Source organism: Phascolarctos cinereus, unplaced genomic scaffold (genome assembly GCF_003287225.1).
Source record: "Phascolarctos cinereus isolate Bilbo 61053 unplaced genomic scaffold, phaCin_HiC Scaffold_1;HRSCAF=81, whole genome shotgun sequence".
In the NCBI taxonomy this organism is placed as follows: Eukaryota; Metazoa; Chordata; class Mammalia; order Diprotodontia; family Phascolarctidae; genus Phascolarctos; species Phascolarctos cinereus.
The window spans coordinates 217,946,997-217,966,159 of NW_027555514.1; the positions used below are offsets into that span (position 1 = coordinate 217,946,997).

The window sequence follows — 19,163 nt, forward strand, 5'->3', positions numbered from 1 at the left end:
GGGAGGGGACCTGCTGGGTTCCTGAAACTGTGGATTGTGTCTTCCTCCCTCAGTGTGACTGCCTCCCACTGGGTGGTCACAGAAAAGCTACTCCTTGATTTAGTGAAGGTAGAATCCTGGACTTTCAGTTACCCAACCCATCATGCTTCCTTCCACCTTTATAGTTCTTGTCCCAGTGTACAGGTTCATGTGATCATTTCCCTTGATTGAAACTTTAGGCTTTGATAAGTCCCTGCTGGTGTCCAAGTCATCCATGGCCCACCTGATGATGAGTGGCATCACACTGGCCTTGTCTAATTCACCTCTTGAGAGATTCTTTGTAACCTAAAGAACAAAACCATCAACTGACATTTGAATAGCACCCTGAGGTTTTTAAAGCATTTTTTCATATGTTGTCTCATTTGATCCTCACCAACTCTGGGATGTTGGTTCTATTAGAATACTAATGTTATGCATGAGGAATTTGAGGCCTACTGAGATTAAGCAAGTTTCCAATGGTTACACATACAGTATCAGATCCAGGATTTGAAGCTAAGTCATTCCTGACTTTAAGTCCAATACTCTCTCCATTGGACTTTGCTTCCTCTTCCTGTTTGGGACTTAGGTCCTCTCCTATAAGTCTGTGATATATTACTCAGTACCATCTCCATCACCATTCAGCTGCTGTTTCTCTGCTACTGTTTTTTTTTTTTTCCTTGTGTCTCTCACATAGGTCTTTCTTAGAGCTGGGTTTCTAATCCCAGAATCCAAATCTAATCATCTTTCTTTCTTGTTCTCCTGACTCCTATTTTTCTTTTGGAGTATCCTTTAACTTTCTTGTCTTTGGATCTAAGAGTATCTAGTCCTCTTGGAACAGAGGTGATAAATGTTTAACAAGTAGCTTTCTAGGAAAAAAAAATTGTGTCCAAGTGCACTTTAAAGTTTAATATATATGATCAACATTTTCTCTATCATTTTCTTAAGTCTAGAAATCAAGAAAACAATAAACCATGATTTATAATGTTTGCCAACTACTAGGTATAAATGATGACATTGGAAATTCAGTGATTGGCTCTCAAAAAACTGTCCCAGTTGGCTCCAGCATACTTGCTGTCTCGGCCCCTGTTCAACAACCTCCCTAACTCCTCATTCAACAAACTTCAGTGTTTCCTTATGAGATAACATATGTACAGCTCTTTTCAACCTTAAAGCACCATATAAATGCTCTAATGAAGTTATTTGTTATTATTATTTCCAGGCTCAAATATAAAAATCTTCTGTCTTTTAAAGCCCTTTATAACCTGGTCCCTTCCCACCTTTTCAATCTTCTTATACCTCACTCCTCTCCATGACCTCAGTGATCCAATGATCCTTGACCTTCTTGCTCTTCCTTGCACAAGATGCTCCATCTCCAGACTTCAGGCACTTTCTTTGGCTGTCCTCTATGCTTGGAATGCTCTCCCTTCTCAAAACCTTTGTCTCTTGACTTCCCTGTCTTCCTTCATCCCATGTTCTAGAAGAAGATGTTTCTAATCCTACTTAATATTAATGGCTTCCTAATGTTGATCATCATCAATTTATTCTTTTTGGGGAATCTCTTTCAAGAGGTGATTGGTGGATTCTTTCAATTTCTATTTTGTCCTCCAGTTCTAGGATATCAGAGCAGTTAAAATATGATGTCTAAGCTCTTTTTTTGTTGTTGCTTTTCACTGCTTGCAGATAGTTCAATAATTCTTATATTGTCTCTCTGGAAAAATATTTATTTTTGTTTTTCCAATGAGATATTTCACATTTCATTCTATTTTTTTTTATTCTTTCAACTTTGTTTTATTGTTTCTTTTTTATTTGTATTTTTTTTACTTTAAACTTAAATACAAATAAGAAAAAAGAAACAAATACTAAAACAACACAAAATAAGAAAAGAAAAAAAAAGCATCATCATGTCATGCCATGCCAAGCACAGCAGAACACAAGAAAGGATTCAAAATATTCAGCAATAAATTTATATTTCAAGAAAGCCTATATAACAAGTACTATGCATTGTGTTGAGAGCCGTCCATCTTTTCTTTGCTTCTTTGTAGTGCTGTGCACTTTTTACTTTGTTCTTTTTCCCCCTTCCTCACTACACCCTCAGAAGGCACAATTAGGTGCATATATATATATATATATATATATATATATATATATTATATATATGTATATGTATGTATGTATATGTATATGTATGTATATGTATATGTATGTATGTATGTATATGTATATATGCATATGTATATATGTGTATATGTATATATGTACATATATGTGTATATATATGTATATGTATATACACACACACATATATACACACACAAATATATATACACATACATATATATGAACACACATACACTCATACATATAAATGTATACTTATATATACATATACTTAGATATCTGTATATATACATGTACTTATGTATATACATATACTTAGATATAAGTAATCATATATATATATACTTACATATACATATACTTAGATATCAATAATCATAGTCATATATGTGTATATATGCATACATACATTCATATGCATCTATGTAAGACCATACTATAGTCATTTATCCTCTGTTTCTTTGAGGGTGGACAACCTTTTTCCTTCATATATCCAAGTTTTTCTGTATTTTTCAAATTGTCATTTTTCAACTTGTCATTTCCTACATCATAGCAATATTCCCATCTTATACTATTTAATTGTTTTAAATAGTCCAAAACAATGCTTATAAATATGTCTGACATATAGTTTAGTTTCCCTGTTTTTCTCTTTGATTAAATCTATTTTAGCCTTAACTTTGTCTGAGATCATGATTACCATCCCTACTCCTTTTACCCTAACAAATTCTACTACTGATCTTTATTTTATGTGTGTGCATGTCTCTTATTTCCCATGCCTCCTGAATCCTCTACTTTACTTCTACCCACTACCTTGCCCTCCTATTACTTAACCTAGCCTCCTCCAAGAATCTCTCCCTTATCCTTCCATTCCCATTAATCTAAACACCCTTCTATATTCCCCTTTAACCTATTCCCTCACCCTCCTTTCTAAAAATCTCTCCCCATTTATTCTTCCTCCTCCCTATCTCCTAAGCATTTTTTTTTCTTGAATTTAGAAGACTTTTATACATGCATACATACATACATATATATGTTCCTAAATGGTCTTACTTTTAAAAATCATATCATATTCAGGTCTACCCCAGCCTTTTTTGTAAAGTACTTAATTACTAATAACAATCTTAGACATGCATTTTACATACATAAACATAAATATTCTGTCCTTATTGAGTCCTTTATGATTTGACTTTGCTATGTACTTCATATTTCTCTTAGCTCTTGTATGTCAAATCTCCTGTTAAGTTCAGGGTTTTTTTAGATATCCTGAAAGTCTGACTATTCATTAAATGTCCATTCTTTCTTTCATTCAGAATTATGATTAGTTTGCTGGGTATTATATTTTTGACTGGAACCTCAGTTCTTTTTCTCTTTGATATACAGTGTTCCAAGACCTGTAGTCTTTTAGTGTGACTATTGCTGGGTCTTGTAAGATTTTAATTCTGGCACCACTATATTTAAATTGTTTTTTTTACCTTTGTTTCTCATAATATTTTATACTTGAGCTAGGGGTTTTGGAATTTGACTAAGATATTCCTGTGGGTTTTCCTTTAGGATCCCTTTCAGGTAGTGCTCAATGGATTTTTTTCTGTTTTTACTTTCCTCTCTTTTTCTAATGCTCCAGGACAATTTTCTTTCATTATTTCTTTAATTATTGTATCAAGATTCTTTTTTATCATAGTTTTCACATAATCTGATAATTCTTATTTTTTTCTGTTCTTGATCAGTTGTTTTTCTTATGAGATGTTTCACATTCTCTTCTGTTTTTTTTTCACTCTTTATGTTTTGTTTTATTGTTTCTTGCTCTATTAACTTCATTATTTTCTCCTTGCCCAGTTATGATTTTCAAGGAGTCATTTTCTTACTTAAGATTCAGGATCTCCTTTTCTAATTGGTTGACTTTCTTTTCATAATCCTGTTTTTCTAGGATTGTTCTTATTTTTTTAAAAAATGTTTTTCCTCAATATCTTTCATTTGATTTTTAAAGTTTTTTAAAAGTTCTATGAATTCTTTTTGGGCAGGTTGTCATTTGATGTTAATCTTTGGAGTAGAAAAGGGTTTCATGGCTTCATTATCCTCCTCTGAAGATGAACCTAGTTTCTATCCCCATAGTAACTTTCTGTAATTGGGTTCTTTCTCCTGTATTTGCTCTTTTTTATTTTTATTTTTTAAATTTGTAGCAGCTTATTATTGTCATCACCTCTAGTCCTGTGGTATAGGGGATAGTGTCTCTGGCCTTAGATCCTCCTCCAGTTGTCCCCTCCAGCCTGGAACTGAAACCAAGAACTCTGACTTCCTGTGAGTGCCCATAGCCAGCAGCATTCCCACCTTACTGCTTCCGTATGCACTCATATGTGCTAGTCCTTTCTCACCCAGGACCATGTGGCAGCACAGCTGGGTCTGGTATCCCTTATCAGCAGAATCTTCAATATTCTCAATCTTCCCCCACTCAGATACCAAACTCCCCACACTGTCTGGGAGGTGAAAATTCCTGTGACTGGGGCTCAGGCTATCTCCCAACCCAGTTAGCTCCAGAGCTCACCATTTACAGTTTCAATGGAACTAGCCTGGAGGTGTTTACTCTTCACAGGCACCAAACCTTGGTCCTGGGATTTTTCTTTGAATCTTCTCTGAATGTTCCAGGGAGACCACTGTTCTGACCCAAATTTTGTTTATTTTTACATCTCTATGCACCTGAGGTGCTATTTTGTTTTGTTGTGGGAGAAATCTGAAGATGTATTCCTCTATCTTCTCAGAATCCTTTACAACGTAGCATCTATGGTCAGGTTCTTTTTTGTTGTTGTTGTTTGTTTGTTTGTTTGCTCATTTTCCCAGCCTGTTTCTTGACTTACAACTTTATGTTAAAGTTAGGCTTTGTCCATGAAGGGGAGGGTACCATGTCCCAAGCTTCAGGCCCTCTTGCTGCTTTCAGAGCTGAGCAAGTGCCCCATCCATCCTTTAACCTTTCTTTTTCTTTCAATATAACCTAGCAAAATACATTTTTTTTTGTTACCTCTAGTTTTACTTGCCAGCTTTGGCTTTTTCTGGGCCAGCGTAGCTGATGCTATTTTAATAAGGCCATGGCATGTGCTTATGCTCATCAACTGTTATCTGGATTTTTTTCCATCTTCTCTGTATTATTTCTATTGAAAATCTAAGTTGGCTGGCAAGGCCCCTGGGGATCCACATCAGTCTCTTCAGGCAAATTTGATTTTTCTCCCTCAATGGAATAATTTCCCTTTGTGTCTTAAGAAATTCATTCTTAAGCAACTCCCATCCCTTAGGGGTAAACTTCCCCTGTAGCATTTTAGTCTGTAGGTACATATCAGACTATGGCCAAATTTCATTTTTTTTTTTTTGCCTAGGAGAGAATCTTAATTCCCCATGCTCCCCTGCCCCCCGGGTTTCCCATTATTTCCACTGAAGCAAAATTTTCCTGCTTATAGGCAAGAATCTAAATCCAGAATACGTTTTCCCCTTTTTGTTTTCTTCAACTTTTGAAGGATAAAATTATTATAAAGATAGTGAAGAAGAGGGGAGAGAGAGAGAGAGAGAGAGAGAGAGAGAGAGAGAGAGAGAGCGCGCACAGGAGATCTCTAGAAACATCTCACTGTAACTATATAATACACTTAGCCCAGGTCTTTTATCTGTTTCTCAAACTCTTCTTCTATCTTTTATAGGTGGTCTATAGTATACTTTCCATTGATGACTCATTTCTTATTTCCTTTAGGAAAAATTTAGTCTCTCTAACAACCTAGAATGTAGAAAAAGTTTTCTTCAAATCTCTTCTTCTCCTTCAGGAAGAAGACATGACCACAGATACTTTGATAACTTCGTTGTGGTAGAATTAAAAAAAAAAGAAGAAATCATACATAATGAAACCACTGATCATGTTCCTTTATTCTCCACACAGCTTTTCAGCATTGAAACAAAGCAAAATGAAACACCTATTCACTGGCATTTGGATATCATTACTAAGTATCAAGTTAGAACTTTTATTACAGGTATAATTCAGGTTATTTATCATTCCCTGATAACCTCACAGTCTCATTCAATTTCTTTTTCTTAGTGTCAACAACTTTATAGTATCACATACCTCCCCTTTCAGCCTTATACCTATATGTTTTGTCAAGTTGCCTTACCCACTATCCAGTCTATCAATTTGCTTTACCCTCTAATTGTTCTATTTACCTTTTCTTAGTTATCTTGCCAACTACCTTCTCTTTTTCCTTCTTCAGGCTCTATTGTTAAATCATTAATTTTCCTTTATCCTGTACTTCTTTCAACCTGCAAGTAAAATTTGAACCATTATCTAGGTCTGGAGATTATTCTCTTTCAATTTTTTTTTGTCATTTTCATAGAAGATTGTGCTGCTATCTGTTAGAAATTTGTAGGTTGTGACCTCCCACCTATTCTCCCCTCACTTCCTACCTGCACCAGTGCCCTGTAGCTTATTGTTCAGAAATTTGTAGAAAAACATAAATGAGTTTCAAATAAAAATGGTATTGGAACAGTGAGAATCAGAAATTGTGTACAGTAATCTATATTAAGTGGCTTGGTTTGTCAAGAAGGAGAGTGGTGAAAGAGGGAAGAAAATAATTTGGAACTCAAAATAAAAAAGAATGTTGAAATCGTTTTTACATGTAATTGAAAAAATGTATATTTTTAATTTCATACCAGAAGCATTGAAAATGCAGTTTGCTGCATTTTTTAAAATTTTTTTGGTTAGGAAATGGGGTTAAATGACTTGCCTAGGGTCACACCGCTACTAAGTGTTATGTGTCTGAGGCCAGATTTGAACTCAGGTCCTTCTGAGTCCAGGGTCGGTGCTGTATCCACTGTGTCACCTAGCTGGCCCAGTTTGCTGTATCTTTACAGATGTTAGAACAACACCAAACAAATCAGGTGATCTGGAACTTTATAAATAGTGTAATTGCCAATGAATTTTATCCTCTACCGTAAGGAATGGTAATTATCATAAAACAAAATCCAAAACTTGTTAACAAATCTTGTGAAAATGCTTAGCTAATCAAGACGGCTTGAGCCTCCCTCTAGAAATTGCTAAAATCGCATATAGTATGTCCCTGAATAACTTGATTAATTTGTTGATTGATAAGTGAGAATACATAGGAAAGAGCCAAACAAAGAGTTAAGGAATGAGTATGCAGCCTAAAATAAACTAGCATGAAAACGCTCAACTCAGCATAATTTTGTTCAGAATTAATGGTATGTGAAAGCTTAGCAATTTAACTTTTGAAAATAACACTGTGGGGTTTTTTTTGGGGAAAAAAATCTTTAACTACTCAGAAATGACTTTATTACTTATGACTCCTTGTTTGCACATTTTTTTTTCTAGTGACTTTATTCCTGTCAGTCTAGTTCTGAATTCGTCATGTCATATTTGGTAAAAAATGTGTTCTGAGACAATGTAGTTCAAAAACAGCATTGTTAGGGGCAGCTAGGTGGTTCGGTGGATAGAGTACTGGCCCTGAAGTCAGGAGGACCTGAGTTCAAATCCAGTCTCGGACCAAACACTTGACACTTACTTAACACTTAAGTGACCCTGGGCAAGTCACTTAACCCCTATGCCTCACCAAAAAGCAAAACAAAAAAAAATAGCACTGTTAATAAGTAAAAAGCCTTGTGTCAATAATACAATAACCACTCATATCAGTCCATCACCACAGTTTTAATCAGAATACATTTATACATCTGAATAAATGTGTGAGTACTGGGATTGATTAGCTGGATGGTGTCAGATGCCAAGAAATACCATTTTAATTTTGAAAAAAAAAACATGTCTAGAGCTATTTTTTTTTAACAGGTAATTCTTCAAGTTCATTGAAGAATACACACCAGGATTCATTTTCAAAAATTTTTTAAGTACTCAATTTCAACATATTTTACCAAAAATCTCCTCAAATTTAACCTACAATCTGCTTCTAATGAAGTAGATGCAATCTTCTTTGAATCATTTCTAATCCATATCATTTTAATTTTCCATCAAAACTTCTTTTCTGTATTCTACTTCTTTTCTCACAAATTTGTACTTCTGGAATACTACCTATAATGCATAGTTTTTCATAATTACCTGAAGGATGACACATGTTCAGTGATCTTAGGAAGCAATTCTTTATCTCAAAGAGGAATATCGTGGGAATAAACTTGGAAGAAGCTGCCACTATCTTAGAATGGGGGAGGGTAGTGACGGTGGAGGGAAATATGTCAAAACATACTCAGCTTACTACAAAAGTTGCAAAGGGAGAGAAAAACTGTTGAACTTTTAGCAACCAAAATGTGAAGTTGTAAGTCACTATAACTCAAAGGGAACTATTAATTCAATATGAAAACAAAGAGGATTTCACTAGTTGCACTTCTTTCAAATCTTTCTTTCATTTAATGAAAGAAGTTTCCCAACATGAGAGCTACCCTTGTAGTTTCAGTGTGCAGTAAGTAAAAAATGCAGGAATTTGGTCCATCCATTGGCTGAAAACCTGTGGTGGCCCTTTATATATCAGTTGTACCTAGAAATGTGAAGGAAATCATAATACCTCTAATTCTGAGGTAGTTACAGCTGTCACGTGGACCAAGAAAAAGTCTAGCTAAAACAATAGTAAAACCATAACAGGTTAGCATCATACACACACACACACACACACACAACAGGGAGGAGAGAATACCTTTAATGAAAGTGTGATCTCCTGATCAAACATAACCAACATGTCAAAAAGGATGGGGACTGAATTTGGTGGTTAAAAAGCCATGGATGGTTTTCTGGTAAAGATTGTGATATGAAAATTTACAGCAGAGTTAACTCCTCTAAGGAACTTGCCAGCAAAGACTTAAAAGAATATCAAATTAAATAATGATGAATAAAATCAAAAGGAAACACTAGTAAGCACTTCCATTAATTCCAGGACTACACAAGAAGACAGCCAGAAAATTGCAGACACTGTGCTTGTGGATATTCAAGCAGGGGCCTTAAACCAGCATGATCTTTGCTATTGGAACCTGAAGATATGGGATCTTGTTTCTGGCTTGTTAGAATTCCAAGAGGGCAGGTTGTTTTAGGTCATTATGCAAGGAGATGTAGAAGGCTTAGACCGTATGTATGCATACATGCATTGTCAGAGCCTTTCAAGAGTCCAGAGGCCAGCTCAATCTTCAATATTATGTTAGAACAAATTTAGGAGAAAAAAAACAAAAGCAAAAAAACCCAAAACAAATAGACAAACTATTCCTGGTAGGTAGGGGCATGACAAGGCAGCTTATGGGTAACCTGTGCCTAAGGACTGTCCAGAAGGCCTGAAACCAGTGTGATTTCTGATATAGAGTGGGTGTATCAGGCTGTTAAAGAGGTGGAGATAGGCAAAAATGCCTCAGAGAAAATCAGTGAGGTTTTCTAATATCCAGTCTGGACCAGTTGACTGGACTTCTCTTGAGAGCAAAAAGATAGAAAGAATTATGTGGCTGAGGCCAGTGCTCATATTGGACTAGTAGAACATGGAGGCAAAATTCAGAGATATGTCCAGTGGATAGGACCCTCTCCAGGCCCAGCACATTGTCCTAGGCCAGGACTGTGTAAGAAGGTGGGGGTAGGATGGGGTGGGTGATGTGCCAGGATACAGTCATTGAATGCAGAACTGTGTCAGGCAACAGATGTGGATCAACAGGGCATGCAGACTGCAGAGAGGAACACAACCAAAAAAAGTCATCCCATCCCATGTAAGAGTGCGTATGTGTGTGGGGGCAGAGCTGGACCTTAGTGCAAAGTTCTAATCTAAGAGCTAGTGCTACAGTGAGGACTACGCAAGAAAAAAAGTTTAATTACAGTGGTGAAAGACTATGGGTTAAGAGAACCCTGAGATAAACCTAGAAGATGAGACTAACTCCATAATAGGTGCATATGAAACTTTAGAAAAAAGTAATGCTTTGGGTTCTGGGTTAATTGAAAAATAAGATACTAGGTTTATTTCCCTCTGTATGATGTAGGCACCATCTGCCCCAATCATTGTCTCTTTTTATAAAAAAACAAAATGGTATTGTATGGTTTTGACAATTACTACTTTGTAGTAGAGTTTGATATCTGGTCCTGGTAGGGCCCCACCCTCCACTTTCTCACTTTTTCTCATTGTTTCCCTTGAGATTCTCAATTTTTTGTTCTTCCATTATTTTGTTTTGAGTATATAATATAATCCCTTGGTATTTTGATAAGCATGGAACTGAATAAGTTAATTAATTCAGGTAGTATCATTTTAATTATAAAAGTTTGGTCTATTCATGAACATGTAATATTCCTTCAATTATTTGGGTGTCTTTATTTTGATGAAACATGTTCCTGTGTGTGTCTTGGTAGATACACTCAAATATTTTATATATTTATTTTAAATTGAATTTCTCTTTATATCTCTTTCAGTGTTTTTTTGGGGGGAGTAAATATGCAGCAATGCTGATGATTTATTTGGATTTATTTGTAAATTCTGCAACTTTGCTGAAATTGTTTTCAATTAATTTTCAGTTGACTCGGGTTCTCTATGAAAAACATATAAACTGTAATAATCAGTAGTTTTGTTTCCTCTTCACCTGTGCTTCTTTCTTCAATTGCTTTACAACCCTCTTCTCCCCCATTTTTCTAGTCTTCTTATAACTTATGATGTTCTGTTGATTATCTCCAATTTATCCTTGTCTACATAGTTGTTTGTGTATTGTTTCCCCCATTGGATTATGGGCTCCAAGAGAGCAGGGATGGTCTTTTATTACTTTCTTGGTGTTCCCAACACTTATCACAGTGCCTGATGCATAATAGGTGCTTAATAAATCTTTATTAACTGACTGATATTTCTGACCAGAAGCATTTCCATGTGGAGATGATACCTAAATGAGTGCAGTATCCTTGCAAAATATTCTTTCCATGCAATTGTTAAGTGATTGATCTTTTTTTTTCTAAAGGTAGGTAATCTACCACTGTCTCATTTTGTATCAATTCAAAATACGAATCACCAGACTAGCCAGTCATGTTTGGCCCAAAACACATGGAGTCAGTTGGGAAGATTGGGTAAGAATGACTTTGCCTTGTGGTTGAAGTGGGGGTGGGTATTTTGGAGAAAGGGGAGCCAAAGAAAGGGCTGCTTGGATATTGCAGTCAGTCACCTTGGGGCTGCTGCACTTCTGACTACAATACAGAGAATCTTCTCAATGGGATGCAGAGAAGGTCCCCACTAATCTGAAAGGGATAGCCCAGTGGGTACATAAGGATATTGACAGAGGACAAATATATTACCGGGGCACCGTTCTCTGGATGTTATTAATGATCCTAAAAAAACTGGCTCTCCAGCATTTGGAAAACAAAACAAAATAAAACTGGTCATGTACGTTCAGGAACTAGGGATAAAACTCTTGGTTTCCAAGGGCCATGCCCTGAAGACAGAGGGTTAACTCAACGACTCAGGAATGGCACATGTGAAATGGACAATACTAGTGGGGATGGAGAGCAGGGGGTCACAGCCCATGACGGAAAATGAGGTCTTTGACCCAGAGGTTTCACTGGAAATCCTAGTTGAATCCCACTAACTAAAGCTAGTGGAATTGAAACAAAATGAGAGTGGTAGATTACCTACTATTTGTGTTGAATCCCACTAAAATGATGTCTCTAAAAGAAAAGAATAGGAGTGGAATTGAGGATAAAGAGTGGGAATCCATCTTGGTACTACAAGAACCTCAGATTTATCCTGTTGCTTCTGGGGCAGTGGATTCCTCCTCAAAGGAGGTCAGAGTATAGGGCTTTTTTTTTGTTTCTGTTTTTGTTTCTGTTTTTGTTTGTTTATTTATTTATTTGCTTATTTACTTACTTAATCACTCATTCACCTGTTTATGTATGTATCTATCTGTTTGTTTATTTATTTGTTTGTTTGTTTATTGTTACCATCAAGTAACTTGGGAGGTGGCAGAAGTTTAAAGTTATTGGAACAATGGTTGCTAAGAACAATGCAGAGTCCTTGAATGTTTTAGAATTCCACTGGCTTAGTGATCTCACAGAAGGTTGACTTTTGTAAAGTGAATTAAACAGAGTCCGTGAATGGGGATTATCTTTTGTCCATTTTTAGGTAGCTAAAATAGGATGGACATACTTGGCCCCCAAGAGGTGTGTACCCCTCAATCAATTTTCCAATGAGGTGTCACCAAATGAGGGAGTAAAATTTCTAAAACAGAGGGGTTCTGTGGGCTAGAGCTATGCTTGTTCCTCTCCATGATCTATGATCGGCCTATGTCAGGTTCATCTTGCTTCTAGGCAGAGTCCCACCTGTGTGATATCAGGCTTTAGTTATTGGTCTTCTATGCCATATTGCCATAGAAGACTAGGTAGATCCATCAGTGGAATTTGAGTAGGAGATCAGGACTACTCTAAATGGCAATCTGGCCAAATACTACTGTCTACATAGAAAAGGGGTCTGGGGATGGTGGGATGGTGTGTAGTGCTCTCCTGGAAAGTGGAGGAGGTTGCCAAATATATAAGGTAGATACCAACACTATTTATCATGGTTCTATCATGCCACAGCACACTCAGTGGATACACAAAGTTGTCTCCAGTTCCAGCCCTGATACCCAACAGGCTCTTCTAGACCAATGGTTCTGGCTTCTGAAGAAATCAATTTCACCTAGTTCTCTCATGGACCTATTCACTACTAGAAAGGCATGCATAATGGATGCTGGTGGCCATTCAGTATGTACCTTTAGGGATGAGGGTCCTGAGAAGTCCTCCCCAGTGGGATGAGACATGTGGCTTACAAGTAAGAGGGCCATGAGAGGTGGTGTAGATAAGATAGAAGGGAAGGTGAGGTCATCTTGTCTAGCTACTTTGCCAGCCTTCTCTAGTCCACAACTACACAATCACCACAAATCAACAGAGAAAGAAACATCCGTATTTGCTCAAGTCATTTAGATAAAGAAATTGTCCTTTAGGCAGCTCACTGAACTACTTTAAAGGATTAAATTACAGCTTAAAGGGATTAAAGAGGACACTCTTCAAGGAGCAGGAAGACTGCCAAGAGTCCAAGGACACCAGCAAGAGATCTATTCAGTGTCCTGGCCCTGATTCAAAAATTGGGGAGGGGGATGTTTAGGGGATTGACAGACCGGAATCTCCTTCTTTGAAGAGTTCCCTTCATCCCTTGAGATCATGTTATTTATAATAAGAAGCTATTTTAGAGATCAAGTCATCCAACACTTGCATTTTACAGAATAAGAAACTGAGGCCTGGAAACATAAAATTATTTGCCAGCTCATGCAGGTAATAAGTAGTAGTGTTAGAGTTCAAACCCAGGATTTTCTAAAGATGAAGAATTCAAAAAATATGGAAAGACTTGATTGACACATAAAGATTTTCACAACCTGGATCTTCCTATCTATCCAATTTTTTTTTACCACATTACTCCATTCCACACATTCTGTGGTCAAACTACATTGATCTATTTGCCATTCTTACTTATTTGCCATAATATTCCATCTCCTGTCTCTGCATTTTTGTACTGACTAACCCCATGACCAAATGCTCTCACTGCTAAAATCCTTGGATTTCTTTCAGACACAGCTCAATAGCCACAGAAGACCCTTGCCAATCCCATCCCCTCCCAGCTGCTAGTATCTTCCCCCGTAAAGTGATGTCAATCTACTATGTATCTACCTTGTATGTTCTGTGTCTTTCCATTAAAAGGTGAACTCCCTGAGGGCAGAAACTTTTTTTTTTGCTTTTTCTTCGTATCTATTTTGCTTAGCATGGTATTTGACATATACAAAGCCTTTAATATGAATAATTGAGAAAAGTATTTATTAAGTATTTATTATGTGCATAGCTCCATGCTAAGCACTGGAGACACAAATAGAAAAGTCAGACAATCCCACTTTCAAGCAGCTTATTTTATAATGAGAAAGACAACACATATGGAGGTTTTAGCTGCAATTCAAATGGAATTAGAAGATAAAGTAAAGATGGAAAGAATTCACCAATCATCTTCTGAAAGAAACCCCAAAAGGAAAAAAGTCCCAAGAATAACTCATGGTCAAAATCCGGAGCTCCCTCTTCAAAGAACAAGCTTCCAGAAATAAATACCTTAAGTATCAAGGAATCAGAGTTAATATCTCCCCAAACCTGGCAGCTTTGAATATAAATGAGAAGAGATCTTAGAATACCACTGTCTTGTATTAAGCCAGACTTTAAAGAGATTTGCAAAACTATACAAAACACTTTTCTTACTGTTTTTTGAGAAAACAGTTATTTTTCATAAAAATGTTATTTAAGTTAATATACAGTGGATTTCTATTGTTATTTTAAATGAATTAATAAATATTTTTAAATGATCTGTTTTAACTTCTAATATGGCAAATATCAATAGATTAAAATGACATAAACAAAAGCTCTTTAGAAGTCTTCAGTGATTTTTAAGAGTGTAAAGGGGTTCCAAGGCCAAAGCGTCTGAGAACTGTTATTCTAACTGTCTGCTCAGCACCACTTTCCCCCTGTCTGATGTTCTTTGAAAGTTCCATCAAACAGCACGATCATCGGATCCTCATTCTCCATTGCCGCTCCTAAGCCAAAAGCTTTGCTTTTGCCATACCTGTCCAGCAGATGGCATCAGTCATCGCTCCTATTGCCATTTCTTTCAGGGCCTCCTGCCATGGCAGTACTATGTAGTTTTAAGTGAAGACCAGTCTTAACAGTGATGAGGGATCTTGGAAACTCCTAATGTTGGTTAGAGGCATTTGGTCTCCTTGTGTTTAGTTCTAGGGCAGTGCCAACTAAGGGCCCTACTCTGGATATCCCCTTTGTTTTATAATTTCCTGACCTCTAGCTTCATGGAAGAAGACCAGTGATCTGGAATACTCCACCCTTGCAGTTTCAAAACAGATCATCATCTCTCCAGTACCAAGCTGGTATCAGCATCTGGGATGGGTCTTGAGGTTTGATAGACTGATTTAATTCATGGTTCTATTCCCAGTTGTCCCTTCACATGCCTCAAATCCCTTGCAAATCAAAAAGGTAAGGTTGTTCCCTTTAACTAGCCTTCTAGTTCAGAGATGTGGAATTGTTGGGAATGAGTGGAGGGAGTGCAGGGGCAAATATTCTTCTGTCACAACATTGCATTGGGGAAAGAAAAGTTTCAGTCTTGGCTGCATGCTATCCCAATTTAAAAAAAAATCAAAGCCCCTGCAAATAATACTAGATGTATGTCATAGTAGTATAATAATAATGACATTTATATAGTGCTTTAAGGTTTGCAAAGTGCTTTGCAAATATCTCCTTTTATCCTCATTAAAAACCCTGGGAGGCAAGTGTTATGATTATCCCCATTTTATAGAAATAGGCAAACAGGGGTTAAATGACTTGTCCACAGTCACATAGCTATTAAGTGTCTGAGGATGGATTTGAGCTCTGGTCCAGTGCTCCATTCATTTTACCACCTCATTACCTCTTAATATGTGATATTTAAACTTGACACTTACTAGCTGTGTGACCTTGGGCAAGTCACTTAACCCCAACTGCCTTAAAAAATATGTGATATTTAAATAAGTTAAATAGTGACTCATGATAAACATATAATCTGTGACCCAGAATTTCAGATGTGGGTTTAGATAAGCTGGATTCATTAATGAGATTCTTACCTAGTGCCTCCATTTGGCTAGTTCCTCTGTTCAGGGTTCACTTTGGGAATATTCAGATTTGGATGATTTCTAAGCCTTCACAAGAGAAAGGAGAGAATTCTCAAATCTCACACAAGCAGGTTAACAAGACCTGGATCATATGACAGAAATTCTTTAACTTAAGAAAGAACACAATGGGTATTCATGGTTAGTACATACATGGTCAGTGATATATGTATTCTACTATGCATAGCTGTTCTTCCCAGAATTGTTTGCTGCCTTGCTCCAGTGTAAACTAGGTACTCTGGTAATGATAGCCTCATTAATCATTCCCTTCTTTAACATCTTCTGTCAATTTAGCCACCCATAAGGTAGTCACCAGACATTTCTGCTCTGACTTGATATCACTTCTAGGTCACTTAGAGCTATTCCAAGTTGGAATGAGTTGCTGTTCAAGATTCTAGGTTCCTCAAGCAAAGTTTGGTTGACTACCTACTGGAGCGTGTTCTTGTTCAGATTTACATTGGGCTAAGGTCCTTCCCAACTCTGACACTGTAATTCTGAAGGCTTTATCCTTCTATAATCTCTGGGGATGGCACAGTCCTCAAGAACTCTGATTGGAGGCCAAGACTTCTAGAACCATAAAGCAATGAGTTTGATCCTGGCTACTCCTAGGAGAGTAGGTGTCATAGGTAGTTTATTTTCTCTGAACACATGAGGTGTTGTGCATTCCAGACAGGAAGCATCTCAGCAAAGCAGCAGCAAGCCCCACCTCAGGAAAACAGTGGGAGATCCTGAGCCCCAGTGTAGTGAAGCAGGCAAACACCAACACCAGGACCCCCACATGCCTTAGCATAGCCCAGGGAACTGGCAGACTCCAGCTCTGAGAACCACCATGTGCTTTGATGAGGCCCTGGGCAAATAGATATCCTCCAACATAATGAGAAAGTAGGCCAGACCTCCATGTGCTTCAGTGTAGCCCTGGAGAAATGCAGAAATGCCCCCACTTGCCTCAGCAGATGCCAGAAATCAGCACTAGGACCTTGGCTCAGCACCAGGTAAGCTGCCAGACCTCTATGGCCTCCATCAGCACCAGCCACCCCCCGCACCTCATCCCCGTACCACAGCACCACCCACAAAGATCCCCTGGGAACCTTAGGGCAACACTGGGTAAATAGTCAGGGCCTGTAGCCACTGGCACAAGATGATAAGACAGTGCCCTTCCACCCTGTGTACAGAGCTCAAATATAAAAGAAAGGGAAAAGACAAAAAAAAAAAGATGAGCCAAAAACAAAAACAAAAAAAAGAATCTGACTAGAAAGTTATTATGGTGACAGAGAAGACCAAGACACAAACTCACAAGAAGACAACAATGCCAAAATACCTGTGTGCAAAACCCAAAAGAAAAATGGGAAACAGTCTCAAGCCCGGAAAGAATTCATGGAAGAACTCAAAATGGAGCTTTAAAAGTCACATAAGAGAGGTAGAAGAAAAAATGGGAAAGAAAATGAAAGTGATACAAGAGAACTGTGAAAAAAAAAAGAGTCAACAGCTTGGAAAACTGCTTAAAAAGTAGAATTGGCAAAATGAAGAAGAAGATACAAAAATCCACTAAAGAAAACAACTCCTTAAAGAGTATAATTGGCCAAATGGAAAAAAAAAAGTACGGAAGATAATTGAGGAAAATAATACCTTAAAAGTTAGAATTGGGCAAGTGGAAGGTAATGATTCTGTAAGACATTAAGAATCAATCAAACAAATTCAAAAGAATGAAAAAATGGAAGAAAATGTAAAATACCTTTTGAGAAAAACAACTGACCTAGAAAATAGAGCTAGGAAAGACACTATCAGAATCATTAGACTACCTAAAAGCCATTATCAAAAGGAGACTCTGGATAACATCCTTCAAGAAATTATCAAGAAAAACTGCCCTGATGTCCTGGAACCAGAGGGCAAAATAGGCATTGAAAGAATCCACCAATCACCTCAGGAAAGAGATCCCAAAATAAAAACTCCAAGGAACATTATAATTTTAGAACTATCAGGTAAAAAAAAATAGTGCAAGTGGCCAGAAAGAAAAAATTAAAATATCAGGTAGTCACAATCAGGATTACATAGGACTTGGCAGCTGCAACATTAAAGGACTGGAGGTCATGGAACATAATGTTCTGGAAAGCAAAGGAGTTGGGACTAAGAAGCCCTTACCTGACAAAATTAACCATAATACATCAAGGGAAAAAAATGGTCATCCAATTAAATGGAAGGACTTCAAACTTTCCTAAGGATACAACCATAAATGAACCAAAAATTTGACCTCCAATATCAAGACCCAAAAAAACCATGAACAGGTAAAAAGGGAAAAGAAAACATAAGGGATTCAATAGAGCTAAACTAATTATATCCCTAGATGGGAAGATGATACTTGTAATTCTTAAAAATTGAATCACTAGTAATGTACTAATATAGTACAGCTAGAAGGAATATACATAGACAGAGGGTACAGGTATAAGGTGAATTTGCATTTGAGAGAAAGACATAAAAAAACAGAGGAGTACAATGAATACGAAAGGTAGAATAGAGTAAATTATCTCACATGAAGAGGCATGAAAGACCTATTACAATGGAGGGAAAGATGAGAGGGTGGATGACAAGCATCATTTGAACCTTACACTCATCAGTATTGGCTCAAAGAGGGAATCATATACACAATCAGTTGAATATAGAAATCTCTCTTATCCAACAGGGAAGTAGGAGGGGAGGAGATTAAGTAAAGGGGTGGGGATGGGGACTGACAGAGGGGAAGGCAGATCAGAGGAGGTTATAGACAGAAGCAAAACACTGGCGAGTAGGGAAAGGGTGAAAGGAGAGAAAGGACAGACAGCAGGAAGAATAGAATGGAAGGAAAAACACAGGTAGTAATCATAACTGTAATGTGAATGGGGTGAACATTCCCATAAAATGGAAGCAGATAGCAGAGTAGATCCAGAATCCTACCAGAATCCTACAATATGTTGTTTGCAAGAAACTCACTTGAAGCACAGAGACACACACAGAGTAAAGGTGAGCCGCTGGAGCAGAATCTAATATGCTTCAGCTGAAATAAAAAAAAAAGAAGCACAGATAGCAATCCTGATCTTAGACAAAGTAAAAGCAAAAATGGACCTATTTAAAAGAGATAAGGAAGAAAGCTACATCTTGCTAAAAGGTGGCATAGACTAAGAAGCAATATCACTGCTAAACATGTATGCACCAAGTGGTATAGCACCCAGATTCTTAAAGAAGTTCAGTGAGTTACAGGAAGAAACAGACAGCAAGACTATACTAGTGAGGGACTCCAACTGTACCCTCTCAGAACTCGACAAATCAACCAAAAAAAGGAGCAAGAAACTAAGACA

At 37.2% G+C, this 19,163-nt stretch overlaps 1 protein-coding gene across 2 annotated transcripts in view; it reads right to left on the minus strand.

Annotated features, from left to right (window-relative positions):
- Positions 1-19,163, minus strand: part of LOC144454217 (uncharacterized) — a 73,372-nt gene that overhangs the window by 13,932 nt on the left and 40,277 nt on the right. For both annotated transcript variants that reach the window (XM_078145654.1, XM_078145650.1), the window contains exon 5: positions 15,790-15,864. In XM_078145654.1, the coding sequence (XP_078001780.1) occupies positions 15,790-15,802 (13 nt within the window). In that variant the 5' untranslated portion in view covers positions 15,803-15,864. The remainder of the gene's footprint in view (positions 1-15,789; positions 15,865-19,163) is intronic.